General features: G+C 41.4%; 1 protein-coding gene across 1 annotated transcript in view; it reads left to right on the top strand.

The window, feature by feature from the left end:
- Nucleotides 1-16101, top strand: part of SLC1A7 (solute carrier family 1 member 7) — a 46889-nt gene that overhangs the window by 12314 nt on the left and 18474 nt on the right. Inside the window, exons 3-5 of the mRNA XM_041483275.1 lie at nt 1993-2208; nt 13154-13196; nt 13970-14189. Coding sequence (XP_041339209.1) covers nt 1993-2208; nt 13154-13196; nt 13970-14189 — 479 coding nt within the window. The remainder of the gene's footprint in view (nt 1-1992; nt 2209-13153; nt 13197-13969; nt 14190-16101) is intronic.

The raw sequence follows: 16101 nt of genomic DNA, 5'->3' as shown, positions 1-16101 counted from the left end.
TCTATAAGGAACCATGGAAACTGTTACCATGAAGAACATCCAACTGGTTAAAAATCAACCTGATTCTCATTTTTCTTTTTTTTTGCCCCTGGGAATGTTGGGGTGGAACAGCGCTGTACTCTAGTACAATACAGGTATCTACTCTGTGCAGAAATGAGCTGTCAAACTGGCTCAATGGCCTGTGGAACCTCAGCCTGAGAGAAGAGTTCAGTCCTAAAAATCTAATAACAACACAGGGCTTTTTAAACAGAAAACTGTCACATTAATTTGAGATAAATATATTTAACTGTTTTATTTTAAAAAATGTTTTAGAATATTTACTCTTCTGCATGAACTCATCCAAGGGAAATGTCAAGGAACAAAGTAGCATTCCTACTACTGTATTTTCAATATGCAGTGCTGTGTTTGCACACAGTGCTTTGCAGACACACAGAAAGATGGGATTTTTATCAAATCCACTGATAAATAAAAGCAAAGAACAATGGTTACAAGAGTGAGAGTTGCTGAGATGCTAATTTTCTAAATTATCCAAACTCCAGTGCACCCTTGCTCCTATAGTGTTAACAAAACCCATGCTAGATGAGAGATTGGCAATGCAGAAAAGCAATACATTTTCTTAATTAATCTAGTGGATAGCTGGAACCTGAACACTAAATCCACCCATTTGATTTCATTAAATCTACTATAAATGTTAAGCTGCACTTTAGCATTGGCTCTAGACAACCTCTCTCAGCAGTGTGAGGTCAAGGAGATTTCATTCAAGGAGGTGCAGCTTAAGAAATATTTTTGAGAACAGACAAGCCTGTTTTGATAAGAAAGCTGGACACACCTAATAACAAATGTGGTATTTTATTTCACCTGTACTTTTCCTGAGATGTATGCTTTGGAGAATTCACAGAGAATTATCCAAAGGGAAATCTCAATTTAAAGCCCCAAACCACACTGCTGTCAGTGGAAAATCAAATCCCAGACTCAGGTCACTTGGAAATTGCATGAGGGTCTATGTCAGAGCAGCCTAAAAAAATCTCAGGGGCCAAAGAGAGCCCTGTCTAATCTGCTTGTACAAGAGGAGCTCAGGGGGAGTTAAATCTCATGGTAGAGAACTGCATGGCTTGGCACAGGCAAACTGTGCAAGCAAGATGGACACTGGTGATGCTCTGGCAGTGCTGGGCAGGGAGAAGAGGTAATGAAAAGGAAGATCCTGATGGGTCCCTTCCAACTCAGCATATTCTATGATTGTATGACTCTGTTGTTCTCTGATTCTATGGAAAGGCTGAAGTGATCACAGTATGTTCTCTGCTCCCAGCTGGGTAGCCACACTTCCCATGGAGGTGTTTCCTCTGGATCCCATCCACTGTCCCCTTTTAGACTGGAGGCACACTGAATTACAGTCTGCTCCCAATGTGCTCCCCGGCAAAGCAAAAATACATTGAATTTCTTTAAAAAGAAAAAAAAAGTTATTATTTTTGCTAAAGAATGGACTATATGACAAAGTTGCCCCTTAATGTTTTTAATTTTAAAATTGTGTCCCCACTTCACACAGGAAGGGCTGAGTGGGTTGATTGGATTTTCTTCAGAGGTCCATTCAAACCTGAATTATTCTATTATTCTGTAAAATTATGTGTAAAGTATGACACACTGAGTTTTAGTAACTATTGCCACTGCTCCTGTGAATTGAGCCATCCCATGTGTAACTTGTGTAAAACTGTCCCTGGAATTTCAGGGAAGAGTCAGTGGGATTCAGTCCTGCAGCCTGAGTTGCAAGTTCCTTCCAGTAACCAGGATCTCACCTGGCACTTGGAAAATGCCCCTTCAGACACAGAGACTACAGCTGCAGTGTTACTGGCAAGCTTATTGAAACACTGACACACGTAATCAGCTGTCAGAGAAGCAGGCAGGATGGAATAATTCAGAAATTAGGCTTTCAGCTGCATTAATGTAATGGAAAATAATGTTCATTTAAATACAATTTGTGCTGTTTTCTTCCCACAGCTTGATGTCTGGGCTGGCAGCCCTGGATGCCAAGACTTCCAGTCGCTTGGGAATCATAACTGTCACTTACTACCTGTGGACAACCTTTGTGGCTGTGGTTGTGGGAATAATTATGGTGTCCATTATCCACCCTGGTGGAGCAGCCCAGAAGGAGAGCACTGAGGAGGGTGGAAAGCCCATCATGAGCTCTGCAGATGCACTGCTGGACTTAATCCGGTAATGACATCCATTCTTTGTGCTTTCTGAAGGCAGCATTTTGTACAGAACTGCAGAAGGAACTGTGGCCTGAGCCTCAGTTCTGAATCTAAGGATAAATATTTTGTTGAGACTGAGAAAAAAGTAAGTTCTAGAAGATAGTTTGTAAGTTATCAGATGTTTATACTGTCTGTTTCTTGTAAAATTTAAATGAATGGCCACCAACCAACAACAATGGAGCAGGTTTTTTATACCCCACAGGACTCCATATATATAGCCTGTGGACCTTACCATCTATCCATTATTAGGGTCAGGGGAGTATTAAAATTGAATGTTAATTCAAATAGGCAAATAGTTGCAATAAGCAAAACCTTAAATAGAGGGGTGAAACACACATTTTTCAGAAAATAATTCTTAAAAGTGCTGTTACAGCTGTTCATGCCAATTTGCAGATAAAGGACACAATTAGAAAGACCACTGTTGTGTATTTTTTATTCTGCTTTGGGGCTTTTTCTTATTTTTTTGCTTGGCAAAACACACAATTGTCCTTTTAGAGCAGCATTAGGGCACTGCTGGAATTTGATGGCCTTGCCTGAAATCCCTTTTTGTCCTAGTATTTCAGGTGCTAGTGGGATTAGTTTGTTGACTGAACATATTCTGTGCCTCGGATTTATTTTGCTCATGCAGAAACACCAAGTTTTGCCTTTGCTTGGTAGTTCCTCAAGTTGCTGATCTCATCACTCAAGGGACTTCAGGCCAAGTGTGTATCCGTGCCACAGAGAATTCTCTTTGGAGTTCAACTTACTGAAATTAAAAATGGTTCACAGTTTGCCTTTCAAAAACCCAAATTCCTGACCCTAACAGCATGTCAGCACACAAAGTACTTTAATTAGACTTATTTGGACTTCAAATCAGAAGGATCTGGGAAGAGAAGCTTACAAAAGACCCTTCTTTTCTCCTCCAAGTTGCATTTACCCAGGCCACCTGTATTTTATCAATGTCTTGGTGAGAATGGGCCAAATTATTTTAGTCATGGAGCAGCAGCAGAGAACAATCCCTTTTGTAGCTTCTCACAAAACCACCACCTTTATCTGCACTGGAAGGTACCCATCTGTATCTCTCCAGTGACTTTGCCACGAGGGATGGATGTGCAGTGGAATTCCCACATCTCTTTGTGACATGGGGTTAAGTCACATTCTTCTGTTTCTTCTGCACAAAGGACTGGAATTCCTACACCAAGAGCAAGTTACAGGAGCTTTGAATTCCCCAGTGTGACAGAGTAGAATAAGAAGTAAAAGAGAATCTAAGAAAAAATGTGACCTTAGTGACTGTCTTCACAGTGGCAGTGTCAGGGGACCATTCCTGCTGAGCTGTTTCCAAGGCCTCGGTCAGAGACACTGGAAGGCACAGTGGGACACACAATGCAAAGATACATCCAAATGGAGCTTACAGCTCTGTCTGGGAAGGGTCTCCCTCACCACAGGTTCTCATTCCCTTTCTCACACCAGCCCAGTCACCTTTACAGGCTCAGAGTAAGCTTGTCATGGAGATGAGTTAGATGGAAAGTAACCTGGGTTTTCAAAATCAAAATTTTCTGTACTATTGTGTTTGCAAAAAAAGTCCGAGACCTGAGTTACCACCTCATCTCTTCACCTCTGCCTGGCTACTCCCTGTACACCAGGGGTGTTGTGGTGAGGTTTGGGAACACTTTATTCCTCTGAGCCTCACTGCAGGTCAAAAACATGTCCTGATCTAGATATTTGCAAGTATCTTCTATAATTTCACTTTTCTACAAACATTTACCCAAGCAAATCATAATAGCATGTGTGCACATTCCAGGTATTGAAGTTTCCAAGCAGCCATGTGTTTCTAGTCTGCAAAACCTTAAATTCTTCACTGGTTTGGGCAGGTGTCAACAGTGACAAGGTCAACAAGCCCCTCACATTACCAAAGGTTAAAGAGAGAGAATCCAGTCTCAGGAGCTTAAATGGAGCTCAGTCTCCTTTTGCTGCGCTCAGCAGCAGCCACAGCTGCACTCTTTCTATCCTGAGAGCACAAATGGATGGTTTTTATTCCTCTGCTACAGAAATAACCACACTAAGTAAATAAATAAATAATAACAACAGAACTGTGGGGAATGGGCTTTCAGCCTAGGCAAACACTATGGGTGAAACTCTGGCTCTGCTGCAGTCGGTTGCAAGACTCTTAAATATCTGTGTGGAAGTCTGGATTAAATGTAATGATGTATCTGCTGGTTTGAGCTAGAAAAGCTGATCCTTTAGCTCAATGATAAATCACTTCCATTCACAGCTGGAAACCATCTTTTCCAGCCCAGATTGGCTTATCTTCTCAATTCATTAATTTCCTCTCCATTTATCAATTGCATATGTGCCCAGAAGTTTACACAGGAAACATCTGGTATTCTGCAAATGAAGAATGCTAAATGTACAAGTGAAGAGATGATATATGTGACATTATTGTGGGGTTTATTTTAAAAGCATGAATCTTGGCATGGGGATGCATGTATTCAACCTCATTGATTTCAGATTTGAAGCCACTTTGAAATGATGAAAAACATTTTTATTTCTTGTGATGTTACAGATGACATTGTCAAGTCTAGAACTTTTGGCAGGAAAGATGTTGCTAGAAACTGAATGTCTTGAATTTTTGTGTGAGATTTTGCTTTTAGTAGTGGTTTTAATTAGAAATTAAAGAATATACTGAATCAGCAAAAAATTAAACGAAAAACTAGAGCAGACCCTCATGGTTATCCTAAACACTTGCAACACTAATCAATAACTACATTATTATTATTTTGAATTATTTTGTACATGGTGTTTCCCCTGTATATTTGTCCATTATGTAAAAAAAAAGTCAAACAAACAAAAACCCCAAACAACAATGATTTGGTGAGGAGATAATAATTCTGAATAATTCTGAAATGGCTCTAAACCTCACATCAGCCAGGAAATACATAATCTCATCAACATCCTGAATTTCATGCCTCAAAAATTGCATCCATGGTTCAAACATTTTTTTTGCCACTCTGAACAGCTGTACTTGAAAGATTTCCTTTCTAAAGAGAACCCCAGGGATTTGGAACAAGAATGTTCTGCTGCCTGTGGAAGATGCCCATTCCACCAGGTGGTTCCTGTGCAGGAACCTCCCCTTGCAGAACCTCCCCTCTCTATTGGATCTGGATAAGGACAAGCTCAGGAGGCAGCTGTGACTCTGAAGCTGTGCAGGAGATGCTGTTCTCAAGATGCTTCTCTCTTTAGCCACCACTTTATTGCTCCACTGAGACAGATGTACAAATGTGCCCTCATTTTATTCAAGGTTTCTGCTGCAAGCATTGCAAGGCCTATGAAAGCACATTTTCTTCCATTTAAAGCTCTATATAATCCTCAGGCTAAGGATCATGTTGTCTTTAAGCACCTGGTGCTTTATGTTTTTATGGATTCATTCTCATGATGTGCAATACCTCTGTGAGGTAGGCAAGGACCATTTTCCTTTCTTACAACTAGAGAACCAAAACACATGGAAAAGAAATTACTTCACTGAGGATTGTTCAGAAAATTCTGTTGGGCCAGCAGAAATATTCCCAGCTCATACAAGAGCTGGAAGGGTTCTTGTAGGAATGTGGCTTTGGGGCATCTCAACAGCAGTGAATCAACAAACACCTCTGCCTTCTTCTTCCTGTGGGAATTACTGGAATTAACTTTATACTTTGTCTACAAAAATAAGAGTGACATTTTAATAGCCTTTTATGAGTTAAGAAACTAAGGAAGGCAAGATACAATTCTTTAAAAGTAATTCAGCTTTTGAGTGTTTTGTTGTCAAAAGGACAAAAAGGGACATACTTACAGGAATAGTGTTCCATTTAAAATATTAGGTTTACTTTTGTAGCATAATCACCTGACTAAGAAAATAGAAAAGGCCTATAATTTGAGGACAAACATTTGCAAAACTCCTTCTGTGAGCCAGGAGGACACTGTTGACATTAGCAGTTAATATTTCCACGACATCTGTTACCTTTGATTTAGAAGGGGAGATTCTGCTGCGACTGAAACCACGCCACCTGCACTTCCCACCAAGGGAAATAAAATTCGGCTTATGAAATAAAACAAACAAGCAAAGTCCCAGCCAAACTGGGTTTCCCCTCCTGTTTTAGATCAAGCTGCCTGCAGATATGGGCACCAGCAGGTGCAGGGTTCATATACATTATTGGTTTTTCTCAAGCCTAACAAGACAGAGTGGCATTGTAAACTTATTCAGCTCAAAAGCCCCAAATAAACCAATTCAGTGAAGGCAGACAGGATGAAATCACACCTCGACCCATGACAAATACATTTGTGCATTTCCGAGGTTTATTGGAGGGAGAAATCAGAGCATTTTACCACTGAAAATTCAGGATTTCATCCAATTTAGTAGCAGGTACCCAGAAAATGAATTTGGCTTAACCAAGAGAGGCTTTATTTTTATACCAGTAAGAGTTAGAAGAGGATATAAACACTGTAGAGGATTTACATTTTCATGGGGAATCCTGAGCACTCTTTAAAATCACTTCCTTTCCCTTTTTTCAAGCTAAGGGCTATATTCTATATTATTGAAATTGTGTTTCTTGAAAATAGGGCAGGAAAAACTCAGGATCTATTGTAGTGTGGAAAAAGTCCAAGCTGTGCAGAATCAGGAATCACACCTTTAGAAGTTTACAACTGAAGACTGAATTGTATGTAGACACAGTAATATAGAGTGCATTAAATAATCCAGCTTTAAACTATGAAAGAAGTTTTGAAAATAAGTATGCTGTACATTAACGTATCTTTTGCCAAAAGCTACTGTGTACTGTGATAGAAATATTTATCTGTCTCCTATGGCAAAGCACCATTTTTTACTCTTTTCAGATTTCCAGGTTGTTTTCATCTCACAAAACCAGCCTTATGCCAGAAATGTTCTGCCCTGGGACCAGGTCTTTGCTTCTGGTTAATTTTTAAGAGTTTGATTTCCACAGGAACCCAACCTTAAGTATTTACAAAGAAATCTCAACCCTCTAACTGTGGGGTCTCTATTTGGCTCAAAATTAAGCCAACATGGAATAAAGATAATTCCATGATGAAAACGACCCTGAGGAGATGGGCTATGAAGCAAATCCTGCTCTCTGGTCAGGAGGCTTTAGTCACAAAGGGGGAGGTGCACAGGGACCAGGAATTAAAAGTGCACTAGGAAAGCTTTGACCTTGCAGGGGAATTTGTTGTCCATCCTCCTGACAATTGGTCTGGACCTCTCCCAGTGTCAACATACACTTTTTATGGAATAACTTGCCTTGTTAGAACCACAGTGGAAATATGTTGGGCCTGTCGTGTTACCTTTGATATAATTCAGCCTTTTCGAGATGCCCAAAGCTGTGATGTACTTGTACTTCCAGTTTCAGAGAGCCACAGCCCGGCTGCGGCTTTGTCAGGACCTTTTCTTTCAGAGGAAGCAGGATAAGAAAGTTCAGATCCTTTCCTGGAACTGAAATGCCTTGCAGCCCTCACGACAGATAAAAAGTCCAAATTTGACAAAACGATTCCACAATATGAGTTCTGCTCTGATCTTTGAAAAAAAACAAAGCAAGACAAAGTAACTTAGACCCAATTAGTGATTTTTGCCTTCTGTAAGTACTTTTTATCCCAATAATGAGGATTTTAGTGCCTCATTAATTCTGCAACAGCCTTCTTTGGTCCTTTCAGCAGGAGATAGTATGACTGATACTAAGAAATTAGATGAGGTACCAGAGGTGACTACTGATGTGCAAGATGGTTTCTCACATGGTCCCTGCCATAGGTTGGGTTTTTTTGTCTTTCTGGATTAAATTTTGCCCTTGCTTTCAGCAGTGCAAACCCTGCTGGAGCCCCTGACACCAGCAGGAAGGTATCAGATGTATGACTAAGGACAGGATTTGCAGCTCATGTGTAACAGTAGGGAGGAGTCTACACAGCTGATGATGAATTCATGCAGAGGACATAAAAAGTAAACAAATTCTCGAGATTAAGGTAATGTCACTGAGAATGACCTCAGCCTATAGTAAATAGAAGCTACAGTGCTGTTCATTCTTGAAAAACTTGGAAACTTTACAGTTCTCATGTCAAGCCATTCAGACTCCAGTTTTGCTCTCTGTACCCTTGCTGTATGTAGTGACAGGGTAAGGTCTCAAACATGCAAACATTAGAATACTGTCAAATTCCCAGCCTTAAAACAATGTTCTTGCAAGCTCAGCTACGCTTGCTCAAATTTGAGAGCAGAGCATCCAAAGCTGCTTTATGCCTAGGGCAAATATAGGCCAATAAATATTATGAGGACACATATGCAGCAAAACCCCCAGTCTGGTGGCTTTAATTCCACAACATGGGACACTGCAGCCAGACTGTCTGGTGTGGCAGGGATTAGGTGCTGATAACATCGAAGTCTGAGAGCAAAACCAGATTGGGGCTGCAGAGCACAGAGTGCCAGAGGGAAGGGGTGCTCTGAGTCAAGGAAACATCTGTTGTACCTGCGGCAGCCCCGCGCTAGAGCCGCTGGCCTCATTTCTGACTGAAAGGATCTGCAAAAGCTGAATGCTTTGAGTTAATGGCACTGTGGTAAGGACTCAGAATGAGTATTTCAGTATTTTCATATATTCAGTAGCATTACTGAAAGCAGAACCTGGCCTGTTATTTCTAATAGAAGTTATCCAGGAGATGTGAAGGAGCTGTCCCAGTGGCTGCAGGCTCATGTTCTCTGGACAGTTCAGTTAACAGCGTCACAGTGACACAGTTTAACTGTGCTGCTCTTTGTGCCACTACTGTGGTTCTGAGCCAACCACCTTCTAAAGAGACAAGAGGGCTCCCACATCCTGGGGACAGTGCTGAAGAATGGCTTCCTAACACAATTCAGCTTCCTAAAGCTGCTGAAATTAGGGGAGCAAAATCAATCAACTCTGTTAATTCAATGGTCAGCTGCTGGGAGACAATGGGGAAGGGAAGAGGACCTTCCACTTTTGACAAGATGCTAATTCATCCTGTGTTAATGGGAAGCTGCACCCTCAGACCTGCTGCTCAGACCAGGTGCTGCCTGCACTTTATACAAGTCTTTAGGATTTCCTCAAAATCCATGACTACCGAAGCGCAGAACATACGTTGCCATAGTTGTCTCATATTATATGTACATACACATTCCTAATTCAATACATCTACATCTGAATCCTCTTAGCCCATGCAGAATTAGGGAAAGGCTCCAAAATGTGCTCATAGAACACAGCAGCCTGTGCATCACAGCAGCTGCAGTCAAAGATGGTGATTAGTGGGTCACTTGTGCATATGTGCTGCTGTCACAGCAAATGCAGGCCAGGCCTGCCGTGCCAGCTGGGCTCAGTAGCTGAGCTCTGTAGAAGGTTCACTGAGCTGAATTGAAGTTTCATGCACATTCATCCTTTTAGCCCCAGCTGAATACTCCTGCTCTATCTGGCAGAGTTCCTGAGGCAGAAGATGCTCTGGGAAATGTTATTCCTCAGGGCAGGCAGTATTTAGCTGTAAATTTTTTATGTAACCAGAAAGCCTATGTCTTCAGTTTCTGTTTTACAACAATATCCTTGTCTCAGACCTAAATTTATCTATGTTTTAAACCAGACTCAGTCACTGTTATGCAGTAGGTTTAATTCCCTACTCTTACGTGAAATTATTTCTGCTAGGAATGCTGAACTGAGCCACTGAGGTTAGACAATATTGCTTGTGCTAGGGAAATGAATCCCAGATCACGTTAAGTTTCCTGCACTGTTATTTTGTGACCTGTGTTTTGTAAGCAATCTGAAAGCAATGCTGCAGCATCAGAAGTATTTTGTCTGCTTGGCTTTCTTAACTGAACAAACACAAGAGTATTTATAGGTGCTGACAGTAATGATGAGCTCAGTTTGAATCACTCCTTCCTAGGTGCTGGCAGTGACTTTAATTACATCAGTGATAAATTTACTTTAATTTGCATCAGTGATAAACACAGTGCCTGAGTAGAGACACAGCCTCACTTTAGGATCTGGGGACCTGATCCATGTGAGTACATCTGGATCTCATCCAGAGCTGCAGTAAAGCTCACAGAGGTCTGCAGGGGACAATCTGGTGGCAGGCTGGGTGCTTGGAACAGAGGTGGGCAGAGATGGACAGGTACAACACTGCCATTCATTTTGCTGCATGCTGGGGCAAATGCACATGTCTGGATTCTGAGCCAGACTGAAGCTCCCACTCTGCAGCATTCCCCAGGACTCAGGTTTGGTGGGCAGGAACCCACAGGAGGGCTATCCCAGGACCTTGTGAGGATCCAGCCAGCCTCCCCATCCCAGTTCTGTACTAAAAAGTCAAATCCTCCTTATCACTGTCCCTTCAGTCCCTTGTTCTGAACCACTCCCAGGAGATCCTTGCTAAACACCCAGCTCATGGCTGGCAATATCAGTGTGCAGCAAAACATACCCCTCAAGCAACAAGTGTTTCTGAAGAGGCCTGCCACAACCAAGAAACCCTCCCAATTACCTTCCATCTCTAGCTGGCAGTTCAATTCTTTCTTCTCATTTTTTGTTTTTAGTCCATTAAAGTTCTCATTCACCAATTGCTCTCTTAAATGTTTTCGATTGACAAAACTTAATTTTGGCTAATACTGGATTTTCTCAATCCAAGTAAACCAGCTTAAAATAAAAATAAGCCGAGGCTCTGGCAAGCACATTCAGGTCATCCTTTCACCAGATAAATTGTGTAACTTTGGTAAGGCTAGTCTCAAAGACTGGATCACAGTGCATAATTTATTAAAAAATATTGGGAGAATTCCAGCACCTAGTATTAAGTGGGTAGTTGTAATTCCTGCAGGATAAAGAATGATAAAGAAACAAAATGCTTTAATCCTCTACAAATTTGTCTAACATTTAATCTAGCTACTAACCATATGATATTTCCCTTCTCAAGCAGTCTTAATTGTTCTTAATTCTACTAATTAGGACTATGAGGGAGAAAGTGGAAGTCATCAGCAATTAAATTCATGTTTCTGTGCAAAGCCACAGCTTGTACGTGAGGTGCATATTCAGAGCTGTGCCGGAATCTCTGCGTGGATCTCTGCTTTCAGAATATTTCACATTCACACAGCAGGTCAGAGCACAACCACCACACTGAGCACTCCTGTAGCACCTTTCAGCCCAGCAAAATAAAGACAAGTTAATATTAATGAAGCCTTTAACAATCTGCAAGCAGAATTCCCTTATGAGGCATAATAAAGCAGTAACCACCTGTACTCTCCAGTGCTCCCCCTCCTATGAACATCCTCTCCGTCTTGCCAGGCCCAGCTCCATCCAGCTGCTCCTCAGTTGGTTGCCTGTGTCAGTCAAGCCCCAGGGCTCAGGCAGAAGGTTGTGCCTGCACCTGACAGGGAAAGGATGCACAGCTGCCTCTTGCCTGTGTCTTGCTTTGGCTGCACACTTGACATTTGAACCAGACAATCAGCAGCTTCATGGACAGTCTGCAGAGACAAGCCAATGCCTTTATGAGACTCATCTGCCCTTGAGCAGCAGGCCAACAACTTCCTCTCATGTTCAGTGTTCTCTTTCAATCATTAGGCAGTACTACTATCACTTAATTAAAAATTTTCTCCCACAGTTCTCCCTAAAAACGATAATCAATTACCTTTTTGTAGCAAGTGCTCTCAGTGATTGATGCTACTGATGCAGAATCTACCTCATCCTTTTAAGTGTGACCATAATATCATGTTATGATCACTTAGAAAAAAAATCATGTTTTCTAAGCCAGTGCTTAGACTCTCACTTTCTTCTGCCCCAAGGTTCAGAGGCTTAGGGTTGGAAATAAATCAGTCCTGAAAATGATCCTATTAGAATCATCACACAAATATTGGTTCCCAAATGCTGCATGGAAATGTATGATTTTTTAGCTGTTTTTTCCTAATTATACTATGATTCCTCTTTGAAGCCTGCAGAGGGTGTACTCTCCATTTCAAATAAGGATTGAATGTCTTTCTGTCTTTCCAGCTCAAACTGAAATTATAAATTAGCTCCATATATAATTATGTGAAATGTTACAGAGTGAGATACACAGAAAGTCAGAAAAGGTGACAAAAATAATCTCTTTTGGAATTAAAAATCTATTGGTCTCCCTGCAATCTCAGTGTTGGGTCATTGCCTTCCTCTGTAGCTCAGCTGTGAGCAAAGATGAAGCTGTTGACCTCATTCAGGTTCTTATTCTGAAGCCTCAGAACTGTATCTAAATAAAATTTAGCAGTGTACAGCTCTAATCTCAACTCTTTCAACTCAATCTCTTTTAGCTCAATCTCAATCTCAGGAAAGAGATCCTCTTTTTGAAAAGCAAACTGTTCTTGACCAAACCACTGCAAAGTATACATCACTTGCAATTTTAGTGATGAAAATATATTGGGGTACTAGAGTTTATGAATTAGCACAGGAATACTTAGAAGTCCCACAGCAGATTACAGCACCCAGGGGTCTCAGGAATACATCCCTGACTGTCCAGAACAGCTCATTATCTAAGTAGGAAAGACAAAATATAAATAAAAGAATAGTATATAAAATAAAGAATATAAATAAAAGAATATTCTTCCCACCATTCAGCAGATGGGGAAGGGAATCATAGCAATTCTGTCACCTCAGTTACAACACGGAGACTGTGGCAGAGCCAGAATTTGTAGCCAGAGCTCCTGGGTCTCACCCCAAGTGTTTGGAAGCAACTCCCAAAACTTCAGTTCTGAAGAGCTGTCTCTCTGCTGAGCTGTGCTCAGCCAGGCACAGCTGTATGGCTCAGTGGGAGAGAGTGGCATCCTCTGCACCTGCCCAGCCCTTGCTCTCCAGGAGGGCAAAGAACTGATTTATCATGGCAGACCCAACACACAGTAAAAAGAAGTTGGTTTCAGTCCCATAGAAATTATTCTTCTATTTGTTCATTTTTAGGAACATGTTTCCAGCCAATCTTGTTGAGGCCACATTCAAGCAGGTAAGTGGTTATATTCCTTTTACTGATGAAAGACATGAGCCAGCATTATATGAAACATGAACCTTTGTAAAACACAACCCAGATATAGACATGGCATAGGACTGCAGACACTGTTAGTACCTTCAGCATTTAGGAATTAATGAGTTCCATTCCATTAGCCTCAGCAGCCATGGTATCTGAAGGCAAAACAGGGATAAAGTGCTCTCCAGTGTGACTAGAGAATAGATATGCACTCCCATGTCAGCTCCATGTCCACCTGAGAAGAGCTGGAATTTATTTAAGAGCACCCTGCAACACCACACAAAGGAAGAATAGAATACCATGTTCAATTAAAGCAACAAAATAATGTATTGCGGAAGAATCTAATTACTCAGGTTGGAATTTGGCAAGAAAAGCTTGTCTAAAAGTTCTAAAGGAGCAAGAGGCATGGATGTATTTATTTAACTTGGGGGAACATTTCATGGGAGCCTCACAAAGAGAAGGGCACTCAGAAAGTCATTCCTAATTATATCTTACAGGAAAGTTGCTCTGTCAGGAAGCAAAGTGTTTGCTGCACCAGGCTCTGATTATAGGAAACTCTGGTTTTGTTATGCTTTTCCAAAAATTCAACTGTTTTTACAAATTTTATCAGATAAAGACAGGAGTGTTCATTCTCCTTTTCATGCCAGTCCCTTTAACATGCAGCATTGTTGAAACAGAGCACTTAGGAGGTCTCATTAAACTATTAATTCCTGTTGGGGTATTGTAATAAAAACCACTTTGCTTTCTTTCAGTATCGCACCAGGAGTATTCCCATCATTAAGTCGAACAAAGCGCCATCCGAGAGCACCACTCGTCGCATCATCATCTACGGAGTCCAGGACGAGAATGGCTCCAACGTCCAGAACTTTGCCTTGGATATCACCCCCCCTCCTGAAGTGATCTACAAATCAGAGCCAGGAGCTAGTGATGGCATGAATGTGCTTGGGATTGTGATATTCTCTGCCACAATGGGTAGGTTTCAGACATGTTTGGGTTGTAATAATCCAAGTGTCCATTCAAGAGGAAAAGATTGGGGTTGGGTTGCTTGGTTTCTTGACTCAGCACTTTTAACTGTTTCTATCTAAACTTTTTGGGGGAAAAGGCAAGATTGTTACAGAGCTGTACCCCCACCCTTTCAAAGGCAAATTTTCAAAATCCTTGATGACTTTTGTTCCACGGAGTTGGGTGTTCTGTGCATTCACTTATAATTTTTTATTTTTTTCTCAACTATTTTGAGCTTTTATTTATCACCCATCCTTTGCTGACTGTAAGACAGCCTTGTACAGTGTGCTCAGAGGAGGTAGGAACTACCACCAGATCAGACCCATGGCCCCTCTACCAGTATGCCAACCCATATTGTTTTATGAGTTTTTCATCTGTGGATATTTCTTTTTTGATTGAAACCTCTTGATTTTATTTTTGGTATCCTGCAATGAAGATAGTTCTATACCACCTACCAGCTTGTAAGAGTAAGAACTTCTGTCTGGCTTATTTATTTAGTTTAACTTACTGAAGGAACTAATTGGTGCCATGTGTGTTATATTATGTTTGTGGATTTCAAAGAAGAAGTTTAAACAAACATTTCCAAGTTAACCATAAAGTTCTGACGACTTTTATAAGAAAATGCTGATCAAATTTTCCTTATGTAAATTTATTCTTGGAAGTTAATCTGGTCAGCAAAGGTAGTTCCATAAAACATCTTTGACTGTATTTATATTATGGTTCATACTAGCACAAGGGGTCAAGATTCAAACCTGGAATTAATGGATTTGTCTCTGGTTTTTTAGCTTCTCCAGTGGGTGGTATTCCCTGTACAACCCTGCTGGAAACTGGCTGTCTCCCAGTTTGTAGTATTTTATAGTCCATTTCCAAAGTACAACATCACCACAAACACTATTCCAGTCAAAACCTACTGGATATGAATGAATTAATTACATCTACTTATTAGGACCAAGAGCAATTTTCTGCTCCTGAGAACAGAAGATCATTCATTGTCTGCCCTGAACTGAATGTATGACTTTTACCAAGCCCCTCAGTCCTGCTAGCCCGGGGTTCAGCAGGCAGAAGCGGAGACTTGGCTTCTTCCTGGCTGATGGACACAAAACAGCACCAGGACTGCCACCCACAGCATGGCTGCTGCGTCACCTCCAGCTGTACCAGCCACCAACAAACCTGAGATAGCAAACCCTCAATAATTATCATCACCAAGGACTACTTCAGGCTTTTGTTTTGAACAAAGGATGTGGCCAAGGCTGTCTTCAGCCTATCGCATCATCCCCCCACCCTCCAAAATGGAAGCATTGAAACAGCTTAATGACAGAGTGTTGTCTTCTGACCTAAAAGTTATGGCTTAGATGATCTAACAGGCTTACAAACTCCCATCTTGAGAGCACTGCTGTTGTGAAATCCCTGGATAAGGCAACTGAAAGCCTCTCCGCCTGCCTCAGCAGGGAATGGCCCTGGAAGCAGTGCTGCCTGAGACGTGGCTCCAAGCTCTGGGCTCCAAGGGACAGATCTGGGCTCCTGCTCAAAGCAAGGACACAGCACATCCAGAGCAAGCGGCAGCACACACCCCACTGCCAGCCCCTGCCTCCCCAGGCAGCTCCCCTCAAAGGCAAACTCCCTTGGTGCAGCCAGTTTTTGAAGTGTTTCCTTGAGCAATTGACTCGATTCCTTATAATCCTTTCAAGGAGGATAATTAACTATAGGAAAATGTTGTCTATTTATATGCATTAATGGAAATAACACTGTCTGGAGCTATATGGTTAGATGACACATCCCAGAGCTGTATTCAGTTGCTTTCTGAGCAATGGGGGCGCATACATGGGTTTTATTTGCCTTCTTCTTTACTGGTTAGTCTTCACAGCAATTTGGCCTTTCTCTC

This window comes from Pyrgilauda ruficollis, unplaced genomic scaffold, assembly GCF_017590135.1.
Source record: "Pyrgilauda ruficollis isolate IOZ18807 unplaced genomic scaffold, ASM1759013v1 scaffold6, whole genome shotgun sequence".
Taxonomy (NCBI): Eukaryota; Metazoa; Chordata; class Aves; order Passeriformes; family Passeridae; genus Pyrgilauda; species Pyrgilauda ruficollis.
This window is presented reverse-complemented; position numbering and strand designations above follow the sequence as displayed.